The 11,563-nt window shown below is 40.4% G+C and overlaps 1 protein-coding gene across 1 annotated transcript in view; it reads right to left on the minus strand.

The window, feature by feature from the left end:
* Nucleotides 1-8,359, minus strand: part of htt (huntingtin) — a 395,162-nt gene extending 386,803 nt beyond the window's left edge. The window contains exons 1-3 of the mRNA XM_067768365.1: nt 8,155-8,359; nt 7,818-8,075; nt 7,534-7,750 (exon numbers count right to left, since the gene is read on the minus strand). Of these exons, the coding sequence (XP_067624466.1) occupies nt 7,534-7,750; nt 7,818-8,075; nt 8,155-8,219 (540 nt within the window). The 5' untranslated portion in view covers nt 8,220-8,359. The remainder of the gene's footprint in view (nt 1-7,533; nt 7,751-7,817; nt 8,076-8,154) is intronic.
* Between the last annotated feature and the right edge of the window lie 3,204 nt (nt 8,360-11,563).

Raw genomic sequence — 11,563 nt, forward strand, 5'->3', positions numbered from 1 at the left:
TGGCCTATATCTCGAGACCCTAGTCACCCAGCAGTATAAAAATTACTCTGTACTGTAATGTACGCCCACTTTGATCGATTTCACCCGTTTGTTACAATTGGCCGTGTTGTTGTTGTTGTTGTTGTAGCAACGCTTCGCCCCATCCAATAGATGCGACCAATCACAAATTGTCATCAATGTCCTATAACGGGAGTCCAAGGAAACTTGCTGTTTCAACAGGGGTGGACCATAAGAGGGGTGTTAGAGGCGTTGGTTCCACATAACAATTAAAGAGATGGTTGGTGTCATGTGGGGACACATTGCAAGCGGGGCATACATTTTGTATGTCGGGGTTGATTCTGGATAGGTAATAGATAAACCTGTTACAGTATTCAGATAGAAGTTGAGCTATAGTGGCCCGTGTTTCCCTGGGGAGTGTGCATTCCTCTTCCGCAAGTTTTGGGTACTGTTCTTTGAGTACTGGATTCACCGGGCAATTCCCGGCATAAAGGTGCGATGCCTGTTTTTGGAGTTCACTGAGGACCTGCATGTGTTTTTTAGCTTCATACGGCTGAGTTCTCATGTGCCATGTGCCGTATTTCCTCATAATGCGTACGGAGATGACTTCTTAAGCCCCTGAGCCGTGTTGGCTCATCAATCAGATTCCTGTTGGGATGCCCAGGTTTCCGGTTATTCAGCAGGAACTGTTTGGTTAACATCTCACTTGCTGAGCGGCAAGTTATTTTTTCAGCTCATAGTTATTTTAAAATATTGTTTAAGGATATACGAGTTAACACTTCGTGCCAGGTTAAAGGGTCTGGCACAGTTGACATAGTCATAACGCCATAGTCATAACCATATTTTTACTTATACATAGCAATTGGCATCAGTTATTGGTGCCTTAACCTAAAAATCGTGACATTTTCACGCAAAAAATTACAAACATATACCACAAAAAATAAGTCTCTTAGTCAAAACGTATCCAAAACAATAAATAAAATGTACAAAAAGTTAATAAATTCTCCAACTTAAATATTTTTAGGTTATGGATATGGCGAAAAACCAAAAACCAATAGGTTGGCGTTATGTTATGGCACCATTGACCAATTACATTGATTTCCATAAGGTTGGTCGGATTATCTGTTTTATATGGATACCTCAAGTTTAAACGGCCCTTAATTCTGAATTTAAAATTAAACTTGACGTTCTGCAAGTGGGCCTTACAGTTAATATGTACGCTAGCACTACCGCATGACGGAACTTAACAGGTGACGGCTGTATCAGCTGATAGCTACTTTTTAATATGATTTGACACTTCAACTGGCCAGGCAGTAAGAGTTTCACAAAAACAAATTAGATGGAATTTTTATTTATGCTAGTATGTATGTATATGTCTCCCTGCTGCCGCCTTGTATGGCTCCTCCATGCACAACTGGGTATACAAAACTGAAAAGTCATATGCAATCAGATATAACAAGTAAGGACTGCTAAGTTCGGGTGTAACCGAACATTACATACTCAGCTGAGAGCTTTGTAGACAAAATAAGGGAAAATCACCATTTAACAAAATGAACCTAGGGTAACCCTGGAATGTATTTGTATGACATGTGTATCAAATGAAAGGTGTCAATGATTATTTAAAACGTAGTGGGCCTTAGTTCTAAAGGTGGACGCCTTTTAGAGATATCGCAATAAGGGTGGACCCGAGGTGACTCTAGAATGTTTTTGTACGATATGGGTATCAAATTAAAAGTATTAATGAGGGGTTTAAAAGGGAGTAGCCCTTAGTTGTATATGTGAAGGCGTTTTCGAGATATCGACCAAACTGTTGGCCAGGGTGACCCAGAACATCTTCTGTCGGGTACCGCTTATTTATTTATATATGTCATACCACGAACAGTATTCCTGCCAAGATTCCAATGGCTTTTGATTTCGCCCTGCAGAACTTTTTCATTTTCTTCTACTTAATATGGTAGGTGTCACACCCATTTTACAAAGTTTTTTCTAAAGTTATATTTTGCGTCAATAAACCAATCCAATTACCATGTTTCTCTCTTTTTTCATATTTGGTACAGAATTATGGCATTTTTTTTCATTTTTCGTAATTTTCGATATCGGAAAATTGGGCGTGGCCATAGTCGGACTTCGGCCATATTTTATACCAAGATAAATATACTTCAGATAAGTACGTGAACTAAGTTTAGTTAAGATATATCGTTTTTTGCGCAAGTTATCGTGTTAACGGCCGAGCGGAAGGCCAGACGGTCGACTGTGTATAAAAACTGGGCGTGGCTTCAACCGATTTCGCCCATTTTCACAGAAACAGTTATCGTCATAGAATCCATGTCCCTACCAAATTTCACAAGGATTGGCAAATTTTTGTTCGACTTATGGCATTAAAAGTATTCTAGACGAATTAAATGAAAAAGGGCGGAGTTACGCCCATTTTTAAATTTTCCTTTATCTTTGTATTTTGTTGCACCATATCATTACTGGAGTCGAATGTTGACATAATTTACTTTTATACTGTAAAGATATTAAATTTTTTGTTAAAATTTGACTTAAAAAAAAATTTTTTAGAAGTGGGCGTGTTCGTCATCCGATTTCGCTAATTTTTATTTAGCACACATATAGTAATAGGAGTAACGTGCCTACCAAATTTCATCATGATATCTTCAACGACTGCCAAATTACAGCTTGCAAAACTTTTAAATTACCTTCTTTTAAAAGTGGGCGGTGCCACGCCCATTGTCCAAAATTTGTCTAATTTTCTATTTTGCGTCATAAGGTCAACGCACCGCTTTATCCGTCTTTGGTAATGAATTATCGCACTTTCACGGTTTTTCGAAATTTTCGATATCCGATTTCATCAAGATACCTCAAAATTTACTCAAGTTATCGTGTTTACAGACGGACGGACATGGCTAAATGAATTTCTTTCACCCAGATCATTTTGATATATAGAAGTCTATATCTATCTCGATTAGTTTATGCCGTTACGGATTACCGTTATGCGAACAAAGTTAATATACTCTGTGAGCTCTGTTCAGCTGAGTATAAAAAGTAGATTATTTCAAGCCTACAAAAAAATATCCACCCGTAACGTTTGTGAAACAGCAAAAGTTTTTATTTTTTTTTTTTTTGTGTATTTATCTGTGTTGTATTTTATTTACAGTAGCAGTTTTAGGGCAATCTAAACTGTGAACTCATATTTCAAACTAGCGACTATTAGTTGGGTGTATTAAATAAAATCGCAGCTACCATGTCGTCAGATAGAACGATGGCCGATGTCAATAGAGAGCTAAAAATAGGTGATTTATGAAAACGAGCTAAAGTTGGATACTGTAAACAAATTAGCGAAATTTAAAACCATCCTAAAGCTTTATGCCTCAGCTGTGTTTAAAATATTGTATTTAAGGATATAGCTGAGAGACTTCGTCGGCGACGTTTCACCACCATAAGATGCGGTTGCAAGCGGGCGTCTGTCTGTAGCTCGTTGTACAAACGTCATAATAAGATAAGCTCATCCCAGCTGAGAGAGATGTGCGCTGGGCTTGGGAGCCGCCCGAAAAAACATACTTTAATGAAAATTCAAACAAATCTTCGAATAATAAAGCAACTCATTTTTGATGATGACCATGGCAAATTTTTTAAGGCTAATGATTTAATGGCGTGCATCTGGCATGTCCATACTCTTCATGGGATTGGTGCCGATATCCGGCTAGTTGCTGTCATCGTGAAAGAAAGATACCGGGTCGGTTGAGGAAGTAATAATGGCCTTACCACAGCAAGGGAAGAGCCCGCCTTGTGACCCAAGATGAACTCAAAAAGTTTAAGAGAAAGTAAGGATGAGAAGGTAACGGCGATGGAGTCGCAAGCCGGAGAAGAGGATATCGCTATCAGTGATGACTCGGATGCGGATAGCGATGATAGTGTGCAGTCAGTGGGCTCGGTAAAGGAGCGGCATACTAGCCCGGACAAAGAACTAATGTTAGAACGGGAACAACGAGATTCAATTTTGCAACCGCATCGAAGAGGAAAAATCTTCGAGAGGCAGCGATCGGATGAACCTGACAAGCCTGCTTTCAAGAGGCAAAAGGGAGAGGGTAAATGCCCCAGTCCAAGAACCAGAAGGCGGACTAGCCGGAATGACAGGAGCCAAACCTCAAAATCTGCAAAGCGAATCGTAGAGGGAAATATAAGTACTGGAAATCCATATACTTCAAAAGCTGTAATACAGGAAGAGAAGGGCAATAATGCTTGAGAAGCAAAGACACAAATGTCAATAAACTAAAAGTAGATAACAATCAGACTCCAGCATACTCGATGATGCTAAAGGGAGCTAACGCTGAGAATCCGGTTTTTACCGAGAATAAGATGATCGCAGCTGCGAAGCAGTCCCTGACTGTGGCACTACTAGATTGCAGCGTCCCCAATGGGCAGAGGTCAACCGAAAGGTGGAAATCCGTAGAAGGGGAGCTGATCAGTAACATGGTCAAAATGATGCATGATGAACCGAACAGACGCTACCAGCCTTCGAAAAAGCTGGATGGCACAATGGGGTTAAAACGATGACCTGCACCAATAACGCGACTTTAGAGTGGCTGCAAAGAGTTGTTCCAGACCTTCAAAAACACGATACCAAAGGTCAAGATTTAGATACCCCGAGTGGTGAAAGCAGAAGACACGCTTAAGATGATGCAGCGGCAGAACCCGAACATACCAACAAGGGATCGGAGGTACTCCAGGTATACCGACCCGCGGAGGGGGGCCAGTACTACATCCTCCATATTAGTAAGGAATCGGAGGATATGAGGATGAAAAACAAAAACATGCTAAAAACAGGAGAGGTGGAAGAGGACCACGAGGGCCTGGAAGTAGTAGGAAAAGACAAGGGAGGTATTGGAAGTGGACAAACTCCTCAATGATGCTGCGAGTCTAACAAAGATGATTCGAACAGGCGAGGGAGAAACGGACCTCCAGACTCGAAAAACAACGGAAAAAATCCATTGCGTAAGCGCAGTGGCGGATAATTTGGAGGGAGACAAACAGCTCAATGGCGCTGCGAGTCTTACAGATAAACCTCCAAGACAGTAAAGTGGCATCGAGTGAGCTCCTCCTAGCCCTTGAGGAGGGTTCGTTTGATGTGGCACTGATACAGGAGCCATGGCTCTCATCTGAAGCAAAGCTTTCTGTACTCAGCGCACGCGGATTCAGGGTTTATCGCGCAAAGACGGAAAGCATGGTTAGAGCTGCAGTCATGGTAAGGAAACACCTATACTCAATCGTGCATGCTATCTAACTTCAGCGCCGAAGACCTAGCTGTAGTCGCAATAGAGGGAAAGAAAGAATCATCCTCTATCCTGGCATCCTGCTACATAGCCCATGACGTGAAAGCCCTACCACGGAAGTTCAAAAGGCTGGTGGAGCAAGAAAGGTGCAGAGGACGGCTTGTCATAGACGCGGATGCGAATGCGCATCACAGCATATGGGGAAGGGACTATGTTAATGATAGAGGTAAGTCCCTTTTTAGTTACATACTACAGAGTAGTATACAGGTGGCCAACAGGTGTAGCGTGCCTACATATGCTGGTCCTACGTCAATCAATGTGCTTGATGTCACATTGAGCTCTGATCAGGATATATCGGGGTATGAATGGAGAGTCCTTGACAGGCCATCATTCTCAGACCATGCATATATCAGCTTCGGAATCCCCTTATCGACGAGGGTAGAGAAGAGGAAAACTTTTAGAAGCCCTATGGCAACGGACTGGTACAAATTTCAGAAAAGCGCTGACAACTGCGTACAACAGACCTTGTCCTCTGAGAAGCTTCATGGGGAAAGCAAAGCCACCACTGTGGAGTAAGGAGCTGAGTCATCTTAGAGGACATGGAAAAACGATTTTTAAGCTGGCAAAAGTTGACGAAAGCGAGGAATACTGGGACGAATACAGAGATCTGTTGAGCATCTATGAACGTGAGATCAACACATCAAAGCGGTTTTTATGGAAGAATTTCTGTGCCGACATAGAATGCTCCAGCGAAACGGCGAGACTGAGGGAAGTTCTATCTAACGGAGATGCAGTCCAGCGACTGGTTGCTCCCCGAAGTCTTTAGGGAGTGTTATCGATGTGATGGGCCTTTGCCGGATAAAGATCCGGTACGCTCCGGTACCACAGCACCATTAAGGTGCTAGTCCGACCATCTCGGGAACGATTTATGTGGCCACATTAAACCTTCAGGCCATTCCCCCCTCCCCACCCCTAAGTTCCATGAGGAGCTTGTGGTCGCCAGAGCCTCGTCTGTTAGTGAAACAGGATTCACCGCGGATAGGTGAGCTTGACAATTGGGTTCGGAGAAGCTATATATTGCGCTGGCAACCTGAAGGGTTGCGTTACACAACCCCTTGAATCTGGTATTTTAGTCGCCTCTTACGACAGGCATATCTACCGTGGGTATATTCTGATCCCCTAACCCCTGTGATGTTGATGTTATTGTTGTTGTTGTTGTAGCGATAAGGAAACTCCCCGAAAGCTTTGGAGAGTGTTATCGATGTTCGTGGTCCTTTGCCGGATGCAGATCCGCTACGTTCCGCGTCCAAGCACCATAAAGGTACTAGCCCGACCATCTCGCGAACGATTTGGTATGACCACATTAAACCTTCTAGGCCATCCCGCCCTCTCACCCCCTACATCCATCAGGAGTTCGGGGTCGCCAGAGCTTCTGCTGTTAATGAAACAAGATTCGCCAAGGGTGAGGTTGACAATTGGGTTGGAGAAGCTATATATTGCGCTGGCAACTCCTTGAGAGGGTTTCGCTACACAACCCCTTGAATCAATTTGGTATTTTAGTCACCTCTTACATACTTACCGCGGGTATATTCTAAGCCCCCTAACACGCTGGGGTAGTTTCTCTGTGATCTCAAGGGGAAAGAATTCTGTGATCACCTCCGTTTAATTATATTAATTAGCTTAATAGAGTATATATAGCATTTAATTCAGTAGAGGGAGAACATGCTGGCGAAGCAATAATGGCATCTAGTATCTGCGGCATAAATAACAAGAGGGATATCGGAAGATATAACTCTTCTTCGTAAGCAGGTTTTAGCAGGGAGCTACGTTCGGAAGGAGTCCGTTCAATTTTCAAAAATTATATAGAACTTCACTCTGGCTCCAAAATTGACACTACGTATTCAGATTTGACCACGGGCGAAGCACTGCTACAACAACAACATTTGACCCCGAACCCCTTACACAATGTTCTCTGGCTGCAGCAAGTAGAAGCCGCTATAGCTCTAGTTCAGCAAATAAAAAAGCAAGTGACGTTGGTGCAATATTGGTTTTGTTGTTGGCAATATTATGCAAATTAACCGCACTGACTTGGCGTTGAATGTAACACCGGTTGCAGAATATCAACAGCAAAAATAAAGACTAATTTCTTTGCAAATTTCAGAGGGATGGGTGTACTTAGGTGCTTTGTTAAATTTTGACTTTTGTTAGACCTGAAATTTCCATATAAGTAATTAGTTTTCTTTTTATAGACATACATACATACCTCAAACAATTTACATGATTCACTATCGGTTAAGCCCATTTGCAAATGTGTTCCAAAGTTCTTAACAAAGTCGCATAACGTTTCACAAAGCTGCGTCTCTTTACGTAGGGCTATTATTTGCAAACATGGCGACAAACGTACAGCATACCATTTTATGTTACGTTCTCTTATTTGTGGTGCATAATAAGCAAATAGGTTTAAACAAATACGCAACGAGCTGCAAGCAGAAGTAAGAAGGTAATTTGAAATTTGTAAACATATAATTTCTTAATAAATAAACAAACCGATAATTCCCATTGCGCTTGATTTCGCCATACAAATCCATAAGTACGCGACTGACTCGTGTCTTCTCCAGTGCACGAAATATACGATTGAGATTTTCTTCTGCATTCATGCGTACGACTGGATCAAGATCTTCACAAAATAGTAGCAAGACGGTGGTCGCCATGTTGATGTGAGTCGCGTAGTTTATGTGGCCCGCAAGCGCCGGCGACATAATGCACTCTGCAATGTGTTGGAAGCAAGCTATTTTCTCTTTTTGACTGCACAATAAAAATGCACAAAATAATTAGGTGAACTAGTTGAGTGTGGGAGGCGTAAAAAATATGTCCAGAAACTTACTTGCATTCCGTGTTGCGTAGCTGCTCCACAATTGATGTAAATTGGTTTACCATGGATTTATCCATGTTTTCTGGTAACTTTAAATGGTACCTTGGTTGAACTAACTCCGAATGGACTATGCTAACATTTTTCAATGCGATGGAACTTGTAGTTTTTGGTAATTTTCACAAAAACCTCTGTAAGTAATCGCCTAGTTTTTAAACACTTTTTCGTGTTTTGAAACAATTTTCGCTTTGGTAAGGTCATTCGTAGTGGTGCCATATCAATTATTGAAAAAAAAACACTGGGTGTATTTATAATCAAAATTTAAGTAGGAGTTTAAATTTAGTCGCAGTTTTTAAGCAGATGAAAGGGAGGGGAATCGTAAAAGGTTAAATTGGTTTCTTTACTTTAGTTCACAACAGCTAAAACTTTAGATGCAGGACCACGAAACCGAAAGGGAAGACTAAAAATTATATTTCTGTCTGAAGATATTTTGAATAAACCGAAAAAATATTCCACATCTCTTCGAAAATGGGGGTGGGATCTACAGTGTTATTGTTCAAAACACTTTTCTGGATTAAAGGCTTTCGGTCGCGACTGTAAAAAGTTACCCTGGATGGGTCCAACACCGATTTGGAGATCAAAACTATATCCGCGTAAAACACTTTTCTTCGCAAATGTTTGATAGGTATGACAAAATGATCGCAATTACAACCATAAGAAAATTTCAATTTCTATTAGAGACATCTATTGACTGAAGTAAAATTTTTAGTTTCCATTTCGGATTCGTGGCCCTGGGTCCAAAGAGTATTTGGACACTTTTCTTGATGCATTAGGCCCATTTTAAGCAGTTGTGAGCTAAAGTAAAGAATCACCATACATTTCGACTATGCCCCAGTGACTTAGTTCAGGTACTTATTAATTCCGAACATAAGCATGTCCCACACAGATATATCAAATTGTTAAGAGGCTAATGCCTGGATTTTCAGTGCGAGTTTAATCTACAGTTAAACTGGACTAGAGTCACTTTGTTCGATAACATAAAATTTTGCTGCTCATCTCATCTTAAGCGGTCGAAATGGTGTGGTTAAACTCTAGTCAACTTTAACTGGAGTTTAAGCTCGCACTGGAAAACCCGGCCTAAGATATCTGAAAAGATTTAACATTAAACTCGCACTAAACAACCGGACTTAAGGCGTTATGACTATAGCAGTTTACCACAAGCTTTAAAACTATCTACAAATTGACATCTTTATATCTAATAAAACCCCAGGCGCATAGTCATAGTCTAAATAAAATAGGTCTTAAATTTAGTTGCAGCTTTTTTGACATATTGCTCAGAGGAAGTTATGTGGAGAAGATGCAACTAAATTTAAAACCTATTTTATTTTGACTATGACTATGCGCTATTTACCACTATATACATAGGCGCATAGTCATAGTCTAAATAAAATAGGGTTTTAATTTAGTTACAGCTTTTTGAGATAATTTTCTATGAGCTATCTGTCAAAAAAGCTGCAACTAAATATAAATCCTATTTTATTTTGATTATCACTATGGGCTCTAGTTATTATGATTTCCGCCATCCCGACTTTATGTAATACCTCAAAATTGATGAATGCTGGAGGGCTGGCAGCATTTAGAAATCAGCTGACTGCAACAAACAAAAGTGGTACGGAATAAAAATAAAATATAAATATCAACAGCTGATACAATAACCGCCCGAATACGATTAATGCGTTAGCGTCTTGTCGGAATTATGCGCTATGTGGTCATGTCGACGTCAAATCGAATTTTCTCATGTTCACGAATTTTTATGCAGGAGCGAACATCACCACAATCGCACAAGATTTTTCGTTTGTTAATATCAACCGAACTTTAGACTTAGCAGTTGAAACTTATTTCAACTTGCCCCTTCCCATACAAAAATCCTGCGAAACACTGTTATAAACATTCTCACTTCACAAGAAAAATACTTGCTAACATATTTTGTCGCCTATTCAATTGTTAAAAGGCGGTTTTTAATTGTGAAAATTTTTTAGAAAAGTACCAACGAGTGGGAAAAATAATTTCACTTGAAAGCAAAACAACAGTAAAAATCTTCCTCTTATGCCTTTTTCAACAAAAGTTGAAAGTTGGCCACTTTTGACATGTCAGATGCCGCTGGAGATTCTCTATTTGTCGCTGCCCATGCAAATAAATGCATTCAATTTGTCAAAGCAAAGCAGCGCGATTGAATTGTTTATTTAAATACCTCCTAATATTTTCAAACAGCGTGCTGTGCTTAAACAGGTAAACATTAATACTTTGATCGCGTCACTTCGCTTTGATAGCGCGAAAAGATAGCGGTAACATTGAAATGTCTAACCGTTTTTTTACTTTGAGGCGGTCAAAGAGTTTATTAAAATCCGAGCTAAGACGTGGCTAAGCATGTCGGCATCATAAGCGTCATGTTACACAGCGTAGGCTCCGCTGCCGACATAAAGGCGGTTAAGATAACATACAAACATTAAAAAAAAGAACGTACTCTCGAGTTCCTCGCGTTGAAGCCTTAATAATTATGTTTATGGCAGAGTGGAATATCACCCTATCCCGGCTACCGTTTCAAAAACTCTTTCTCAGGATTTTGTTTTTTTTTTTTTTCAAAAATGCCGGAGTTCAGTTGAAGAGGTTTCTTTCACAAACATCCCTGACGTGAAGATATATTGAGTTTGAGCTCAGATAGGGCGTTTTCGAAACAAAACTTTCACTGAATTCTAAAATAGGCTCTGAGATAGGGTGTTTTCGAAACGGTATCTATAGGGTGCTATTCCACTAAGTAGTCGACATGTTATGATGTCCACCCGTATCATCTCTTTCGTCGTTCGGGAATGAACCTTTTCATTCGGTGATAATTCATTCCAAATAATTTGAGTAGGTGAGGTTGATAATTGGGTCGGAAAAGCAAAAAATCACTCGAAAAACTCCCTTGATAAAGCGTCACCTTATCGCCCTTCAGTCAATGCATACCGCAGTTTAAGGCGAGGAATGACGTTATTGAGGTGCTCGTCGACTAATCTGACATAATCATCCTTCAATAAGCTGCCAGAACTTGACCATTTCTTTGTAAGTCTGCTTTGCCGATGTTTTCGGCGCTGCGCTCGATTACTCTCCTGCAAGCGATTCCGCTTCGTCGACTGTAGTGTATTTGGTCATTACTGTCTTTATTTTGGCAGTGACACGGGCTTACTTGCGAGCATTGTCCCATATTCATTCTTAAAAGTGACACTGCATACTTTTTCAAATTTGTAGATTTCGATCCACATGACTCGTATAAAAATATATATTGTTTTGTTTAGGTAAAAGCAGAGTTGTAAAGACTTAAAAAACTGTTTTAAGGGGGTACATCATATAGATGAACAAAACAAAACACATGTATAAACAGTTT

The sequence above is a fragment of the Eurosta solidaginis genome, chromosome 1 (assembly GCF_040869045.1).
Source record: "Eurosta solidaginis isolate ZX-2024a chromosome 1, ASM4086904v1, whole genome shotgun sequence".
In the NCBI taxonomy this organism is placed as follows: domain Eukaryota; kingdom Metazoa; phylum Arthropoda; class Insecta; order Diptera; family Tephritidae; genus Eurosta; species Eurosta solidaginis.